Raw genomic sequence first — 19,738 nt, 5'->3', positions numbered from 1 at the left:
TGAAACTCTATTTTCTCATCAGTAAAAAAGGACGAAACAGTAGCATCTGCCTCCCAGGGTTACTGTGAGAGCTGCACGACGTAAAGCAGTTGAGTGTCCAGCTGCTGCTAGTTACCCTTACTATCATGGGAATCACCCAGTTATTTTACTGCTGCTATAAAAAAAGACTGCAGAACAATTATTCTAAAGCCAAAGTCTGTGTTAGAAAAAGCCGTGTTTCTAATTCTAACTTCATAGCTAAAGCACATCACCTCAGTCACTGACCTCGGTTAGTGTTTGTAACTACTACTACAGGAAGTTGTGCTGCTCAAAGTCTGATACATTATGCACACAGACTTTTTTCTAATGGCTAAGGTGGTGTTCAGTTGCACCTGATATAGAAGTTTTCTAGGCTGAAATGACTATCAGGCTGTGGAACAAACCCAGGTTACTTGCTGGGGAGGCTCCCTGCCTGGGTGCAGGGGCTCTTTTGCACCCTCTCTGTGGGCAGGTGCAGTGGCCTCCACACAGCTCCTTTGCACAGTTCCCATGTGCAAAGTTTATATGACAGTGACACATAGGACTCTGCAGAGGGTTCCCTTCATGGACATCAGAAGAGATCCATGCAATTCCAGGGCACATAACTTGAGGGCCCTGACCTTCAATGCCTTGAAAAGTCAGCTGCAAAAAAACCCCCAGAGTTTCCTGAAGGATATGAGGTTCATTCATTATTATGTAATAATAATAAAAAATTAAAAAAAAAAAAGAAAAAAACAAAACTACCTGTGGTGAATGATCATTGTTTTTTTCATTAAAAAACATTTTCCAATCTCCTATGGACTAACATTGTACAGACTATAATGAAATTGTCACAGCACTGTCTTGATAGAAACTGAGGGTAAGCATTTATAAAGTATTATGTTTATCTGGGATGACTTGGAGTAGCCCTGCTCGAAATCTCCCCCTGAAATAAACCACCAGGGAGCTGTAGACTTGGATGGTATCCACTGGGCACCCTGGGGCAGTGCTCTTTCTGAACTGCATTTTGGTGAAATATCACTGGCCTCTATGGAAGAATCTTACTTTAGAAAGAAAACACTATTGAATCCTCTGCTGTATTATTTTAAGGATATTTTTGAGGATGACGTAAATTATCTTCTGGTATTTTCTTCTTAATGATGCTCCAAGGAACAACTTTCTCTATGGACTTCAGTATCAGAAGAGAGTTGTGCTTTTTCTCTCATCTTCTGACATCTTATCCTTTTTACCTACAAATACTCTAGATTTCCATTACTAACTGTAGTTTTCTTACTTCCTAAAACCTAGGGTCTAATTTGTGGTCTCTTCTAGCATGTGCAAAGGAATTCATAGTATTCCTTTTTTTCTTTCTCGTTTTAACTTCATGCCTGTCTTGCTTTCTTTAAGAGATATAAATATGAATGGACAGCAGAGCACAGGAGTCCGTGTGCCAGGACGTGGCCTGAACCTGCCTCCTCTTTCACAGCAGCAGCATGCTGTGAGCTTACTATAAAGCTCTTGACCACGAAAACACCTAAAGGGTTGCTGTAGATAGCACAGGCGTTGTTACTTGATTGCAGCTGATTTTTGATGATCAGTGCAGATTTTATGATTAGATATCTATTAACTTCTTGTTTCTGGACTTATATTTTAATGTTTTGTACGATCTGTGTTTCCCAACTTCATATAATCTATAGATCTGCGACTCTCCTCTATGACTGCAATAGGACATTCATTTTTATATACGAAATCTTACTGTTTTATTACCCCAACTTCTTCAACATTAAAAAATGAATGAGCTATAATCTCTATCAACAACTTCAAATCATTTCTGGTGAGAAAGTGAAGTTGCTTAGTCGTGTCCGACTCTTTGCGACCCCGTGGACTGTAGCCTGCCAGGATCCTCCATCCACGGAATTTTCCAGGCAAGAGTACTGGAGTGGGTTGCCTTTCCTTCTCCAGGGGATCTTCCTGACTCAGGGATTGAACCTGGGTCTCCTGCATTGCAGGCAGATGCTTTACCGTTTGAACCAGGGAAGCCCTTCTGGTAAGAAGGGTTATTAAAAATAAATTATTGGTGTAACACCTATCCTTCTCAAACTATGTTTAAAAATTGGATAGGAAGGAATACTTGTGAACTCATTCTATGAGGTCAGCATCATCCTGATATCAAAACAAAGCACACACAAAATTGCAGGCCAATATCACTGATGAATACAGATGCAAGACTCCTTGACAAACATATTAGCCAACCAAATTGAGTAATACATTGAAACACCCAGGTATACCATGATCAGGTGGGATTCATCAAGGGATGAAGAATGGTTAAATATCTACAAATCAATGTGATATACCACATTAACAAATTGAAGGTAAAAACCATATGATAATCTAAATAGTCAGAAAAAGCTTTTGACAAAAGTCAATATCCATTTATGATAAAAAAAAAAAAAAACTCACAAAGAAATGGGTACAGAAGGAACATACCTCAATGTAATAATGACCATGTATGATAAGCCCATAGCTAACATCATACTCAATGGTGAAAAGCTGAAAGCATTTCCTCTAAGATCAGGAACAAGACTAAGATATCTACTCTCACTACTTTTATTCAACAAGGTATTGGAAGTCCTAGCCACAGTAGTCAGATAAGAAAAAGAAATAAAAGAATCCAAATTGAAAAAGAAGAAGTAAAACTGTCACTGTTTACAGATATGATACTATATACATAGACAATTCTAAAGATGCCACTAAAAACCTACTAGAGCTCATCAACGAATTTGGTAAAGTTGCCAGATATGAAATTAATGTAGAAATCTGTTGAATTTCTAGACATTAATAACAAATAAGAACGAACAATTAAGAAAATAGGTTTAATGATTCTGTATCAATTCATTCTGCTTATTCAATGTAATTCCTATCAAAATGCCAATGCATTTTTCACAGAACTAGAATAAATAACTCTTGAAATTTGCATGGAAACATAAAAGATGCCAAATAGCCAAAACAATCTTGAAAAAGAACAAAAGTGGAGGTATCACATGCCTCAATTTCAAACTATGCTGCAAAGCTACAGTCATTTAGCATGGTGTTGGCACAAAAGCAGATTAATAGATCTATGGAACATAACAGAAACCACAGAAATGAACTCGTAAGGGTGGTTAACCTATGGCAATATACAGTGGGGGAAAAAGACCCTTCAATAACTGGTGTTGGGAAAACTGGACAGCTACACTCTCTCATACTACGCACAAAAGTAAATTTCAGATTAAAGATCTGAAACCATAAAACTTCCAGAAAAAAACACAGGCAATAAGCTCTTTGACATAGATCTCAGTAATATATTTTTTTTTATATGTCTCCTCAGGAAAGGGGAATAAAAGCAAAAATAAACAAAGGGGACTACATCAAACTGAAAGACTTTTGTATAGACAAAACTATGAACAAACTGAAAAGGCCACCTACTGAATAGAAGATAGGGGTTAATATGCAAAATGTCCAAGGAACTCGTACAACTCAAAATCAAAAGATACAACCCAATTAAAAATGGGCTGAGAATCTGAACAGATATATTTATCCAAAAAATACTTATAGAAGCCAACAGTCACATGAAAAGATGCTCAACATCATTAATACGATATCCCCATACACCTGTCAGAATGACTATTACACACACACAAAAAAGTATTGGCAAGACTGTGGAGAGAAGGGAACCCTAGGTCACTGTGGGTGAGGATGTAAATTGGTACAGCCACTATGGAAAATGGTATACAGATTTCTCAACAAACTAAAAAGAAAACTACCTTTTAATCCAGCAATTCCAGTTCTGAGTATTCATCCAAAGAAAATGAAAACACTGCTTTGAAAAGATTATATATACAGCCCTGTATATATAATACACTGAAACATAATACATTTCAATGCATTCACTGCAGCATTATCTACAATAGCCAAGAGAAGTCAAATCATGCTGCTTATACAGTGCTGTATGTCAGTTATATCTCAATAAAGCTGGAAAAAAAAAGTAGTAGAGGAAACATATCCATTGGATATATGCTAATATAATGTTAACTTATATATATATATATATATGAAATTGATGAAAATTGTTCAGTAGCACAGGAGCTAAGAAACAGGATCCTGATGCAGATGCCAAAAGACAGCTTTGTTTTCCAGACACATTAACGTATAAAAATTTAAAAAAATGTATGAATCTCAGCTTGAGCATGTTTTAAGAGGTAACATTCTTTAGCCCTCAATGAGCAATTCAGCACAACTTCTATTAATGCAGTTCCAAAATAAAACACACGTATCACAAAGCCACCCAACCGTACTTTTTTTGCAGGATATTTGTAAAATCTATGAATAATTGTCAATATAATAATTTTCACAAAACAAGCATGTGCAGAAATCCATAATTTCCCACTCATTAGTTAACAGTTGTCTTTCATTGAAATTATTTCATATTAAATAATCCATCAAAATTAACCGGGAGACAGGGTTCATAATGCGATGTGAATTTTCTTGGTTGCTTTTGGGTAAGTAAAGCCTCCAAAAAAAGGCAAACAGAGCTCTCTTTGTAAGTCTCTAAAATCGACATAATATTTTTACCACGTATTAATGTTCACTTTTCATGTGAAGCTATAGCTGCTGAGTAGTGCAGAACTGAGGGTGAGATGGGGGAAGCCCTTTTCCGTGAAACCCCCTCTCGTGCCACAGTTCCCACCCCTCCTCGTGCTGCCCTCTCCCACAATCCCCACGGTGCACTATGCCATTTCCTATCTTGAGTTCCATCTCTCCTCTTACGGAAAGAACATCTTCATCTCCTCCTTTCCTTGTGCACACGCTTTATCATTCCCTGTTAACTGTGCAACAGAGGCAATGAAATGAACATTCACTGAAAAGCTCATGTCTCAGGTTGTACATCTTGTAAAACGCTATATTCTTATTAGGAAATTCAAAGTGTGTCCTCTTAGCTTGATATACTTTAGCCAAAGAGTCAGATCCCAATAAAATACTGTTTATAAGCAGAAAATGTCTCAATATTAGTGTTTATCCCAAAACCACTGCAGAGTTTGTAACCATATGTGTAGCTCACATGTGATATTAACTTACTATCATAATCACTATGATATTCAAGGTAGACAAAGAAAACAAATATTTACCACTGTGGATTCTTAAGTGCTCTTTTAGATGGTGTTTGTATTTGAAAGCTTTTCCACATTCAGTGCACTTGAATTTACGATTACCCCCAGACTGCGTCACATGTCTCTGTAAGAAAGAATTGGTATTTTATTTATAAAGCAAAAAATCTTTAGACATAAAGAACATCCAATCTGCTAAAAGTAATGTTTGGGTGGTTCTTTTGTTTCTTAAAGGCCTCAAATCGTAGCAGTCACAAAAATCTAACACTAAATGTTACCAAAAAGGAAGAGGACAGTGGCAACAGAATTTTGACATAAAGGAAAATCTCCACTTCCCAGTTTAAAGAATCAGAATCACTCTATGATGCAATATAGCATTTAGCAAAAATATGTACTTGACCGGGAACTAGAGATGATTTCCCTCTCCTGCACTCTAATTGACAGGTAAAGAAACCATGGTCCAGAATGTCCAGGAATCTGTCTCAAGCACACTTAACTAAACAGAAGAACAAGGTCTCCTGAACAGAAGAAAAGGCTGGGGCTTTTTCAGGACTTTATCCTCTCTAGTAAGTTTGGTATTTCCAAAATCTTAATCTGATGATTTAAAAAATACTTCCCTCTTTTCAGTCAAATATGGATTACTGTAATAGCTTTCTGTCTGGTTTATCGAACTCCCACTTTTACATACTTCGAATTAATTCTGCACCCTTTATTCATCTTACAAAAGCAGTGTTTGAACTGAATTATGCGATACATTCTACTCATAAATTTCTAGAGGATTCCTGTTCACCCATAGGCACAGATTCTAAGGCTACAGATGCCAGGTTTCTAGCCCTGAGTTTCCAGGCTTCTTCAGCAGGAGTCCACATCTCATCATCCAGTGAGTCCCACCTTCTGCAATACACCGCTCTTCACCTCCCTGCTCCCACTGCTACCATCCCTTACTTCCTGGCTAGGTTTCCCCTTAATTGTGACTATTAAGACTCTACCCATCGTTCAAAGGCTCCAGTTCTGCTTGTTCTATGTTCTCCCAAACTGCAATCTCCCTTCTGTCCTTCACACAGGAAGGACAGAGAATGAGCGTGAAGTATGTGTCAGGCTCTACTTCACCCAAACCCCTGGCTTTGAAATTGAATACATGGCGCCAACTCCAAACAGCTCTCTCTAGGTCTCTCCTCTCTCCATTCCAGACTCTCACAGCTTCCTCGACGTCCCCCCTGAACAGTGACAGGCATCTGCTAAGAGGACTACACTGACCTCTTCATTTCTCTCCTGGAAATTAGCTCCTCCTCTCCTGTTTTTTGGGGGCTTAATCCACCTGCAGTGCAGGAGACCAAGGTTCGATCCCTGGGTGGGGAGGATCAAATGGCTACTCACTGCAGTATTCTTGCCTGGAGAATTCCATGGACAGAGGAGCCTGATGGGCTAGTCCATGGGGGTCACAAAGAGTTGGACACAACTGAGTAACTAACACTTACTTACTCCTGTTTCTTACCTTTGTGAGTAAACCCCTCATTTATCTGATCATTGCTTAGGCCCTAATTTGGAGGAATCCTGGTCCCTCTCTTTCCCTGATACCCTTATCCAATCCCTCAGCAAGCCAGCCTACAGCCACCATCCTCATGACGTCACATCTGTCACACCAGTGCCTCTGGCCTGGGTTACAGCCACAGCCCTTAAGTGTGCTTCCTGCTTCCTTCTCATTTCTCTTGATCTACTCTCCAACCCACAGATCACCTGGCCTTAAAAATAAGCCATAAACACAAAATTCAGTATCTTTCAAATGCTTCCCTATAATACTTTAGAGTAAAATCACAGGCCTTAGCCACGGCTCATACAAGAGGCCTCATCATCTGCCTCCTCCCTACCCAGCCTCTTCGTCTTTCTCCCCTTCGTGCACCCTGGCTGCCTGCTGTTCCTTGGCTTCTGCCTGAGGCCTTCACGCTCCTCTGCTCCCTCTGCACAGAAGGCCCTTCTCCCAGTCATTCTGTGACTGGCTCCCTCACTTCACCCAAGTCCAGGTTCAGATGTCCTAGTCTCAGAAAGGTCTCTACTCTATTAAAAAAAAAAAAAAAAGCAGCTTCCGCCACTTTCTATCCTCTTTGCTTTGTCTTTTTCATTCTACCTGTGTTTATATTTTACATCTGTTTTCTCTCACCTATAAGACACTCCCGCTATTGTCAGGGACTTGCTCATTTTTACTGTGTCTTAAACACCTACAACAGGCCTTACACAGAATCAAAACTCAGATATCTGTTGCATGAATAAGACAACATGGAAATGCTTACCTTGATTTCCAGAGGCCAGCGAGGTGGACGCTCTGCCTCCTAACCTAAACGGTTCCCAATTATACCCCTCATGTTGCTGGCCTCCACATTCTATCACGGCTCCTTTCTGACCTTGGTCTGACCACATATTTCACATATGAAACTGACCGGCTACCTTTACCTCCCTCAGAGAAAGCCTCACACACACAGTGGCCTTCGTGATCATCAGAGATCTTACGACTTATTTTTCTCACAGCATCTCCGGCTTTCCCTCCAGTTCTCTCTGTCCTTTGAGGCTCCTTCCTTTGACAAGGGCCCTTGGGGTGGAGAGGATGTGGGGGCAGCAGTTGCAGGATAGCTCTGCTCCCAAATGTCACCTGAACAGCTCCTGTCCCAGGGCTTGTCTACACTGTGGTCATGTCCCCAGGGCCTGGCTACCCTGTGGCCACGTCCCCAGGGCCTGGCTACCCTGTGGCCACGTCCTCAGGGCCTGTCTACACTGTGGCCACATCCCCAGGGCTCGTCTACACTGTGGCCATGTCCCCAGGGCCTGTCTACACTGGGTCACATCCCCAGGGCCCACCCACACTGTGGTCAGGTCAGGACACTGGGGTGCCAAGAGCATGCTTCTGTTCTGTCTCTGACGAGACCCATTCAGGGCAGATGAGAAGATGGGGTTTGTCTTCTGTGGGTGAGTTTCCTCCTCGTGGCACTCACTCCCACCCCAAGTGCTCCTTTGTGGACTGAAGCACTGACCTCCCCAAGGAGAAGCTGGCCCTGTGCTCATCATGCCTGCCTGTACACTCCATACCCCATGATTTCATGAGTATTGTCACCAGGGTCCTAGGGAGACAGGCTGACCCATTCTCATCACTGTTTCTCTTACAGATTTTGGCGTGGTTTTTGGTTGAGCCATCATAGCCAAGAGGGTAACTCGCGCTCTCTGGGGTCAGTGATGTGGGTACACACACGGAGCAGACTCGTACACTCAGGTAACAGGTATTCCAAGTCTTTTGACAGAAGAGACTGGACATGTGCCCCAAGCACAGCACACACCTTCAACATACCATGTGCTGCTGAACACTTATTTGATTTTTAAATCTAGATTAACCAGATATTGATTTGATTATTTACAGTTGACCTTACAAAAGCAGAACTGGCAAAAATGTTTCTGACTTTAATCCTTAAGTTCAGAGCCAGCAACGTAACTTAAGGATAGTCTTGGTTTATACTTCTAGAAATTGAGGCAAAGTGACATAGAAACAGAATGAAACCATATGAAAAATTGAGTCCTCAGATTAAAAATGATTCAGTCTAAACTTTAGATTCTTAAGAGGCAACTTCCCTTACATGGGAAAAAGCCATAGTAGCTTATATGATGATAATCAGTGTTTCACGAAAAATTAAACTTGATTATTGTTTGATTTTCTCCTCTACTTGGTCAGTAGTAAGTCATGTGGTTTATTAAATGGTATTTATTTTTCTACATTGAACATTTTAGTAGAATGCATTTTGAAATCCAGTTATAAACTTGACATATTTGTTATGATATAAGCAAAATAAATGAGTTGAAAGGGACCTTGTCTAAAAAGAAATGTAGTCACTTCTAAAATAGTGTTCATAGTTGTTTACATGTGCATTTAAACTCAGAAATGACCCGATCATCCAAACGAATAATCACTGTCCTTTTTACAAGGCTGCAGACCAGACACTGTCTGGTACAGCCCCTTAATCTTTCAGTGTGTGAGAGCTTGCCTTCCATGGAGCGAGGAGTTCTTGGTGTGGACAGTGGGTGAATCTGAGTCATGCCACTTACCTGCTCTCGTCCTGATTTGTGGGAGGTCATGTGGCGCTCGAGCTGGGTTCTGTATGCAAACGTGTAACTGCACAGGGAGCAGCTGAAGTTGTCTTCGTTCTTCTCGTGGCGATACTTAATGTGTTCTTTCAGAGAGGTAAAGCGTTTATATCCTCTGTCACAGTATGGACAGGTGAGCAACTGGGAAAATGCATCTGGTGTTCCTGTGAAACAAGGATCGTAGGTTTTAAAGATGTTCCCAAAGTAGCACCAAAGCGCCCACCGAGGCCCTCTGCTGTGTGCCAGATATTGTGCTTTGTAGCTGATCCTCAAAACCAACACACTGATGTGTCTCCGTTTTATAAAGAGAGGACGTGATGCCCAGAAAAGGTTAAATTACTTCCAAGTCACACAGCCTGTGAACAATGAAGTTGAGAGTCAAATGCAAGCTGACTTTAAAGTCTCATATCTTTTTCACTAAAACGTAATTCTTCCCTTCTTTTGTGTGGTTAATTAGACAAAACAAAAGCAAAATTATAATGCAGGTTATCGTTGTGAATGTATACACATGAAAGGGGTTTGGTACACAATAACCATCTTTCTACAAAGGTAACAATGTCATCATTAGTTATTGAATGTTCATTCTTTCAAATTTGAAAAATGTCACTACAGTCATCAGAGAGTAAGTAGCATACAGTTAGAGCACGTTTCTAAGGCTCCCCTGCAGGTGAGTGTGGAGGACGTATTGTAGGAGGTGTGAGGAGCCGTGGGGGCTGGACTGAGGCTGGCCACTGAGATGCCCCTGCATCTTCGTGTTCTTTCCCCTCCCGAGACACACCAGCACACTTCTTGTTTAGTTTCAGATGGATGACTATTAGGATAGCTTTCAGAAAATAAGCCATTCTAGATAAACTGTAGTTCAGAGAATGAACTACATATTTTTAATACATGGAAACATCTAAGCCTGCCAATCTTAAAATGTAATATCACTTGGCCAATATTATTTAACTACATTTCTATATTGGATTTACTTCTTCAAAGAAAAAAGTTCCTAAGTCACATCTTGCTATAAATGTTATCTTAACTTTATTTTTAACTTCTTATAGAAAAACAGACTACCAGAGAAAATGTCATAATCTTTACTTCATCAAGCTGTCACTGTTATTGAAATTCAAGTCCATATAAATTAAATGTCTTGTTCAAGGACAAGCCTGCAATGAACAGGCTGAACACCTGACTCTACATAGCTAAGTACACTGAAATATATATCAAATATATGAATAAAGTCAAACAACCAAGACCCCAAAGTTTATGATGGTATCTTCCGTTATCAGCTAGCAAGGTACCTGGAACCAGAGACTTTTCCACTGGTGATGACTCTGACATGACCCACTTCTCTGGGGACTAGACTAGCCCCGTGAGGACATTTGGGGGGAATCATGCTGTGTTCTAACGACTTCCTGTTTGTACAGTGTTTGGGACACTCCCCTCGCCTGGCGATGCTGCTGCTCTCGGCTGGTTCCAGGGGCTGAGGTCAGAGGCCCCGTGACAGGTGTTTTATCGTCAGCACCACAATCGGTTTGCTTCCACCAGTTAAGCTGCCCTGAACTCCTGTGTCATAAGCTGTCTGCTCGGCATTTCATTCTATTTTCTTGTCTTCATGATTAATTCTTGTAATTAATGTACAAAATACTAATAATTTTATAAAATGGCAAGTTGCTCATATTTAAACAGCAAGTTCTTTTCATAAATATCTATTGAATGTTCTCACACATATGAGATATGAACTTATTATTTTAGGCCAACAGCATAAAACAATGAAAAATAAATATTTAACATTATAAGTTTATAGAATGAACAGGTTTAAAAGTTAAAATTTTTGTTTTTGTTTTTAAAAAAGTTTTTTTTTTAAACTCACCTTTTAGCAATGAAGACCTTTAAGGAATAGATGTTTCTTTTTAGAATTCCTATAATATACCTATGGTAGGAATTCAGTACTAAAAAATCCACCCTATGTCTGACCACTTTTCGAACTATAATTTCTTTATGAGTCTGTGATCATTTATGAATCTGTGACCATAAATAAACTTACTTAAAAAACATTTTAAATTTCTGTGTCTTAAACTTCCTTTAGTGGCAGACTGATACAAAACCTGTGAAAAAACCTCCTTGATTTGTTCCCACTGAACCAGAATTTTGATAAATCAACCTGCTGAAATAAAGCTCCCCTGTTTACAACTTATGAAGTACAGGATGGTATGTTTAATTTACTAAAACAGTAAAAACCTAAGTGCTTCTGAAGATAATTACTTTTTCATGGCAAGAGATGTTGCTGGTGTGACAGCATACCTACTGTGGAATACTGTATTAGCAGTTAAACTACATTACATACCTGAAGGTAGTGAATACCTGAATGAAAAACACTGTATACTTCAAATGTTGTACTGATTCAGAATGACTAAGGCTCCAATTCTTATGGGACTTAACTGCACTGATTTGTTACAATGGACTTTACAAAGCTGAGTTTTCATTATTTCACTGAGGCTTTTTGAAATCCTGTTTGTTACATAATAATTTTACATGTTTATAAACATCTGTATTTTAAGGTTTTGTATTTCCCTTTTATATTTATTGTAACCTACTGCTTCTTCAGGTGAAATGTTAACACATTTTCTTTAAGAGAAAAAAAAAAAATCCAGGAAACAAACAAACAAAAAAAAACAGTAGGCAAGCAGGCCCTACAGAATTATGATGCTAATAACTATGGACTCGACAAATCTGCAAATAGATCAACAGTGTCCTCAGGCTAACTATCATTTTCAGAAATGTGTCCTTTTGCCACACTGAAGTAAAGAATTTCTAGTGTAGCCTACTTCTCTTTCCTTTGTCACCAAATTATTTACAGAAATCCTACCTATTCTGGAGTGAAAGCTTCCTTTCTGATCTTTTCCACAGCTGATTTCCTAATTTAAGGAAGGGACAGTTGACTTTCTGTAATGGAATCTGATTTGTTTTCTGATCACCCTTGTAGATTTCCTTCAAAAATCGGAAAGTTGATTGATACAGTACCATTTACATTAGCACCAAAATGCTGAAATGATTAGGCATAAATCTAACAAAATATGTATAAGATTTATTTGAGGAAAACTACAAAACTCTGATAAGTGAAACGAAAGCACTTGATAAATACAAAGATATTCCATGTTCAAGGATAAGGAGACTCAATACTATCAGGATGTCAGTTCTTCCCAACTAGATCTTCATATTCAGTGCAGTCCCAATCAAGTTATTTTATGGATATTGACAAAAATTCTAAACTCACATGGAGAGGCAAGAGACCCAGAAGAGGCAACATAACACTGAAGGCAAGAATAACGGGAGACCGACACTACCTGTCTTCAAGGCTTACTACATAACTTTAATAATTAAGATAGTGTGGTGTTGGTGAGAGAACAGACAAATGGATCAGTGGAATGGAGTACAGGTGAGCCCAGAGAGCGAATGCAATACAGTGGAGCAAAGACAGTCTTTTCACAAACTGTAATGGAACAATTGGACATCCACACACAAAAATATGAATGTAAACACAGACCTTACACCCTTCACAAAAATTAACTCAAAAAGGATCACAGGCCTAACTATAAAATGCAAAATGAGTAAGACACAGGCTGTAACAGAAGAAAACCTATACCAACTTGGGTATTGTAATGCCTGTTTGGATACCAAAGGCATGAGTCATGAAAGGCATAATTGATAAGCTGGACTTAATTGAGAACGTTCTGCCCCATGAGATAAGACAATAAGCGAGTTAGACGATAAACAGACTGGGAAAACTATTTACAAATGACACAGTTGAAGAAGGACTACTATCCAAAATACACAAAGAATCCTTAAAGCTCAACAGTAAGAAATCAAATAATTCAATAATAGGTCAAATCATACCCCCATTCCTCATCCGTCTTCATGACAGAGAATAAGGGAATCACCATTGCAGTGCTGAGTTCAAGAATATGTGCCTAAGATTAAAGTAAGCCCAGAGGACAAGATGGAGGAGTAAGGACCTGCTCTTACCGCCTCTCAAGAAGACGCCCAAATCACAACTAACTGCTCAACAGCCAACAGCAAAAAAGGCTGGAACCTACCAGAAAGCATATTCTACTTCCAAAGACACAGAAGAGGCCATAAGGAGATGGTGTAAGGGGTGTATTCGCAATATAACTCAACTCCATTCCTGCTGGGTGGGTGACGCATATACTAGAAAGTAACCATATTACAGAGGTTCTCCCACAGGAATGAGAGTTCTGAGCCCTATGTCAGGCTCCTGGGTCTGGAGATCTGGCATCAGGGGGATGAGACCCCAGAGCATTTGACTTTTAAGGCCAATGGGGCTTGATCACAGGAACTTCAAAAAATTGAGGAAAAGAGAAGTAACACGCTTAAGGGGCACACACAAGGTACTGGGCACACTGGGACACAAGGGAAAAAGCAGTGTTTTCAGAGGAGCCTGGGCCAGACCTACCTGTTGGGGCAACATTAAATGTACCTGCATTCACATTATAGTGGTCCTAGAAGGAGAGAGAGAAAGGGCCTGAGAAAGTATTTGAAGAGATTAATAGCTGAAAACTTCCCTAACAGGGGAAAGGAAATAGTCACCTAAGTCCAGGAAGCACAGATAAACCCAGGATAAACCCAAGGAGGAACATGCCAAGACATATTAATCAACTTGATAAAAAATTAAAGAGAGGATAGCACTGAAACATGTATATTACCATATGTGAAACAGATTGCCAGTCCAGGTTCGATGCATGAGACAGGGTGCTCAGGGCTGGTGCACTGGGATGACCCTGAGAGAGGGGATGCGGAGGGAGGTGGGAGAGGGGTTCGGGATGGGGGACACACGTACACCCATGGCTGATTCATGTGAATGTATGGCAAAAACCACTACAATATTGTAAAGTAATTAGCCTCCAATTAAAATTAATTAATTAAAAAATTAAAGAGAAAATACTAAAAGCAACAAGGGAAAAGCAACAAATAACATACAAGGGAGTCCCCATAAGGTTATTAGCTGATTTTTTAGCAGAAACCCTAGAGGCCAGAAGGGAGTGGCAATGTATTTTTAAAGGGGTGAAAGGGAAAATCCTGTAACCAAGAATACTCAGCAAAGCTCTGATTTCGACAGAGAAGTAAAAAATTTTACAGACAAGCAAAAGCTAATTTGGCACCACCAAACCAGTTTTACAATAATTGATAAAGAAACTTCTTCGGGGGGAAAAGAAAAGCCTACAACTATAAACAAGACAATTATGAACAGGAAAGTCACTGGTTAGGGCAAACATACGGTAAAGGTAGGAAATCATCCACACACAAACATGGCATCAAAATCAGCAAGCATGAGAAGAGTACAATGCAGGATATTGGAAATGCATTTGAAATTAAGAGACCAGCAACTTAAAACTATCTCGTATATATACAGACTGCTTTAGCAAAACCTTGCGGGAACTGCAAACCAAAAATCTACAACAGACATGTGCACAAAAAGGAAAAAGGAATCCCAACACAACACTGAAGATAGTCATCAAATCACAAGAGAACCAAAGAGGAAGGGAAGAAAAAAGATCTACAAAAACAAACCACCCAACAAACAGCTCATGCAACTCAGCTGTTCTTTTAACAATGCAATCAAAAAATGGGCAAAAAATCTAAATGGACAATTCTACAAGAAGACATACAGATGGCTAAAAGGCACACAAAAAGAAGCTCAACATTATTACTAGAGAAATGCAAATCAAAACTACAATTAGGTATCACTTCACACCAGTCAGAATGGCTATCATCAAAAAATCTACAAACAATAAATGCCTAAATCCACAAAAACAATCCCCAAAGTAACAAAACAGCAATAAGAATATATATATCATCAATTACCTCAAATATAAATAGATTAAATGCTCCAACCAAAAGATTGGCTGAATGGATACAAAGATAAGACCCATATATATGCAGTCTACAAGAGACCCAAATCACAGTAGATGATGACTGCAGCCATGACATTAAAAGACGCTTGCTCCTTGGAAGGAAAGCTATGGCAAACCTAGAGAGCATATTAAAAAGACATCGCTTTGCTGACAAAGGTGTGTATAGTCAAAGCTATGGTTTTTTCAATAGTCATGTATGGACATGAGAGCTGGACCATAAAAAAGGCTGAGTGCCAAAGAATTGATGCCTTCTAAATGTTGGGAGGGACTGGGGGCAGGAGGAAAAGGGGATGACAGAGGATGAGATGGCTGGATGGCATCACTGACTCGATGGACGTGAGTTTGAGTGAACTCCGGGAGTTGGTGATGGACAGGGAGGCCTGGCGTGCTGCGATTCATGGGGTCTCAAAGAGTTGGACACGACTGAGCAACTGAACTGAACTGAACTGAATTGTGGTGCTGGATAAGACTCTTGAGAGTGCCCTGGACTGCAAGAAGATCAAACCAGTCAATTCTAAAGGAAGTTAACCTGAATATCCATTGGAAGGACTGATGCTGAAGCTCCAATACTTTGACTACCTGATGCAAAGAGCCGACTCATTAGGAAAGACTCAGATGCCAGGAAAGAAGGCAGGCAAAAGGAGAAGCAGGTGGCAAAGGATGAGATGAGATAGCATCACTGACTCAATGGCCATAATCTGAGCAAACTCCAAGAGGTAGTGAAGGACAGGGAAGCCTGGCATGCTGCAGTCCATGTGGCTGCAGAGAGTCAGACGCAACTTACTGACTGAATTCACACACACACACACACTCACGACCCACTTCAGATCTAGGGATACATACAGATTAGAAAAGACAGTCTCTTCAATAAGTGGTGCTGGGAAAACTGGACAGCTATGTGTAAAAGAAAGAAATTAGAACTTCCTAACACCACACACAAAAATAAACTCAAAATGTATTAAAGACCTAAATGTAAGGCCAGAAATGATAAAACTCATAGGAAAACATAGGCAGAACACTCTTTGACACAAATCACAGCAATATGTAAGATTTTCTCTGACCCACCTCCTGGAGTAACATAGATAAACAAAAACCAATGGGACCTCACTGAAAGCTTCTGCACAATGAAGGAACCTATAAGCAAGGGGAAAAGACGGCCCTCAGGATGGGAGAAAATAATAGCAAATGAAACAACTGACAGAGGACTAATTTCCAAGTTATACAAGCAGCTCATGCAGCTCAATGGTAGAAAAACAACGAACTCCATCAAAAAGCAGGCAGAAGACCTATACAGACATTTCTCTAAAGACGACATGCAGATGGCTAATAAACACATGAAAAGATGCACAATATCATTCCCTATCAGAGAAATGCAAATCAAAACTACAATGAAGTATTATCTTACTCTTATCAGAATGGCCATCATCATAAAGTCAACCAACAATAAATTTCTAGAGGGTATGGAGAAAGGGGAACTCTCTTGCCCTGTTGGTGGGAATGCAAATTTATACAGTACCTATGGAAAAGAGTATGGAGATTCCTTACAAAACTAAGAATAAAACTACCATATGACCCAGCATTTCCACTATTGGGCATAAGAAACCATAATTGAAAAAGAAAGACTCATGTACCCCAGTGTTCATTATAGCACTGTTTACAATAGTTATGACATGGAAGCAACCTAGATGTCCCACTGACAGATGAATGGATAAAGAAGATGTGGTATATATACACAATGGAATACTACTCAGCTATAAAAAGGAACACATTTGAGTCAGTTCTAATGAGGCGGATGAACCTAGAGCCTATTATACAGAATGAAGTCAGTCAGAAAGAGAGAGATGAACAATCATATATTAATATCACATATTAATGCATATATATGGAATCTAGAAAGACACTACAGATGATCCTATTTGCAGGGCAGCAAAGGAGACGCAGATATAAAGAACAGACCTTTGGTCACAGTAGGGGAGGGAAAGGGTGAGATGACTTAAGAGAGTAGTATTGAAACATGCTATTTTCATCTGTTTCTAGTGCTTGGAAGGCAGAATGACAGCTGATTTCTTTACAGGAGAATATGAACACATTACTATTGTATTTTACTGCTGTTTATACACTGGCTGTTAATATCAGAGACGACCAACATAGATACAGGAAAAAAAAAAAACAAAACTGTCTCCAAATTAGTATGTTCTGAACCATACCACCAAGGTTTTCTTCCAGAACAGTGGAGCAGCATCAAGGGGAAGTATGGCTTCTCCCAGAACCTACTTCTGCTGCCTGCTGCCATGTAAGTGAATGGAAGTCAATGTCCAGGCACGGTGCTAAGCATCTCACGTGCGGGGCATCACAGTGCACACATGAGATGCACTGACAAAAGACTACACACTGTTACCATGGACATCACTCCATTCGCTAAAGAAATTACTCTCTATTGCCATCTGCAATAAATTCTCGTTTTCAGAAATGTTCCCTATAGTGGGGTGGGTTCCCACACAGTGCAATGGAAGCAATAATCCTTCAGAGGTGAGAACCAAGCGGCCGTGAGCTCCAATTACCGTTTTCATCATGCCCGCTGGCCTCCGGCGTGCCCTGCCTCTGGTCATCCTCGGGTGCCTCGGGGTAGATGACTGCAGTGTCTTGTTGTTGCAGGAACTCTTCAACGTTAGGATCATGGTTTTGTTCATTTTCTGCATCTGAGTCGCATTCATCATCTTTTACTAAAAGAAATGCATACTCTATAAAAAGCCATTTCACCAAGTTGTTACATAGTTTTCCTAAATAAGAAACTATCTTGAGAGAATACAACTGTCCTTGAATCTATAGGAAATATTTACAGGAATATTAAAAACAATTTACTCATTCAGCTATAATCTATTGAGAAGTCTGTTTTTATAAGTTTACAGAGTTCTAAAAGTCTCAACATTGTTACCATATCCTCTTTAAGTTTTAGGGTTGTACTTCTATTCCATCTTACTGGTGAACAAGACCCAGTGGAGGTTGGCTGAATCCTTAGTTTCTCAATCAATAATAAAGCAAGGAAAACAGGAAAAGAGAAAAACATAGTTCCCAAACCTAAGTTCTTCCTAGCAACCGACTGTACCATGTTTACTTAGAGTTGTACTTGAATGACAAACTGAGTGCAAACTGCTCTGAAGTTCAGTTCAATTATGTGGTTTCTTAGAAAACAGCTTTAATAGTTAGCTACAATCAGAAAGATTTCTAATAAGAGTTAAAGAGTATCAAACTGATAAAAGTGCTTTCCATCTCCCCGAGTATTCAGATACAGACAGGGCTGTTCTTTGTCTTTCTGCTCCAGTAACTGTGTCACTGTTGGGTGATGGGAGAGGCATTTCCACCAAGTCAGAAGGTTACAAGGGTAGAGCACGTCTTCGCTTGGAGAAGGGAGCCAGGGCACTGGTGTGCTGCAGGGTGGGCCTGGTGCCCTGGGGTTCCATCCGTCTGTCCTCCCGGAGGAGGGTCCACACTTCTGGTGACTATCCTGGGTCAGTATGGCCTCTGGGTGTCTCATGTATGACTTCTTCACACACTTCAGATTGAAGTCAGTTCTGAATTTGTGAAACAGCAGACTGAACTGGGCCCAATTAAGACGGTGATGTACCAGCATCTTTTTGTTCAACAGATACTACAACACTTGCACGGGAGCAGTAGCTCAGTTTCTCAACGTGGCTGCTGTGTAACACTTTAGCACCAACGACAGAGTAATAAAGGTGACTACTCACCATCTTTTCCTCCTTTTAAACACAGGCAGTAGCTATCAGTTACGTAGTGTCTGCTATATATAGTCAGTCCCTGAACAACATGGGTTTGAACTGTGAGGATCCACTTATACTTAGGTTTTTTCAATAGTGAATACTCTAGTACTATATGACTGTCATTGGTTGAACCCATGGATGTGAAACTGTAGACACAGAGGAATCCAGTATTGGGAGGGCTGCCTGTAAATTACACATGGAATCCACTGCAGGGGGGCAGGTGCCTCCACCACTGTGTTGTTCGATGGTCGCCTGTACTGAGAACTCTTTTTCTTCAGTTGATGCCAGTTGTCACCAAACCTTGGTCACTGGGTCCAGGCGGAGGTGAAGACTCTTTAAGAGGGAAGCCACTACTCTTCACTTAAAGGGAATCCATTTCCAGATCCTCAGCTTTCATGCAGGGCCCTTCCTAGAGTCCAAAAGCTTCTTTCTTCTACTCCTCTTTCACAGTCCTTTGCTCTAACTTCAAAGACAGACAGGTCCCCCCTCCATCCATTACATCAGTACAGTGCATGCCTTGCAGTATAAAACCTCCAGCTGCCAAAGGAAAACAATTCAAAGTACTGATTGGGAGAAGCCTGCTGTCCTGATCAGTTAGGCCAACAAAAGAGCACTCTAGTGTCCAGCCTTCCCAGGATTTCTATCAGGGGAAAGGCTGGTGACTAAAATGGGGATGTTTTGGCCCTGGTTATGAGTCTCTGAAATCCGCTATATGATATGGCCAGAGAAAGTAGAGTAATTTCCCCTTAATGACCTCACCTGTTTCATTCCCTAACTA

At 40.1% G+C, this 19,738-nt stretch overlaps 1 protein-coding gene and 1 long non-coding RNA gene across 8 annotated transcripts in view; one reads left to right on the top strand and one right to left on the bottom strand.

Moving 5' to 3' along the window:
• The window catches only part of LOC113903522, a 57,038-nt gene extending 47,820 nt beyond the window's left edge, over positions 1-9,218 (top strand). The window contains exons 4-5 of one of the 2 annotated variants that reach the window (XR_003514165.1): positions 5,586-5,707; positions 8,297-9,218. This is a non-coding gene — a long non-coding RNA (uncharacterized LOC113903522). Of the gene's footprint in view, positions 1-5,585; positions 6,524-8,296 lie in introns of those variants that run through there. The other variant, XR_003514164.1, reaches the window with a different exon arrangement.
• The window catches only part of ZEB1 (zinc finger E-box binding homeobox 1), a 196,681-nt gene that overhangs the window by 9,295 nt on the left and 167,648 nt on the right, over positions 1-19,738 (bottom strand). For 4 of the 6 annotated variants that reach the window (XM_027559781.1, XM_027559782.1, XM_027559786.1 and 1 more), the window contains 3 exons: positions 17,743-17,904; positions 9,225-9,427; positions 5,163-5,268 (listed from right to left, as the gene is read on the bottom strand). In XM_027559781.1, the coding sequence (XP_027415582.1) occupies positions 5,163-5,268; positions 9,225-9,427; positions 17,743-17,904 (471 nt within the window). The remainder of the gene's footprint in view (positions 1-5,162; positions 5,269-9,224; positions 9,428-17,742; positions 17,905-19,738) is intronic. The other 2 variants (XM_027559783.1, XM_027559784.1) reach the window with 1 other exon arrangement.

Source organism: Bos indicus x Bos taurus, chromosome 13, assembly GCF_003369695.1.
Source record: "Bos indicus x Bos taurus breed Angus x Brahman F1 hybrid chromosome 13, Bos_hybrid_MaternalHap_v2.0, whole genome shotgun sequence".
NCBI classification, from domain to species: Eukaryota; Metazoa; Chordata; class Mammalia; order Artiodactyla; family Bovidae; genus Bos; species Bos indicus x Bos taurus.
The sequence above is the reverse complement of the archived record's forward strand: the minus strand, read 5'-3'. Positions and strand labels throughout refer to the sequence as shown.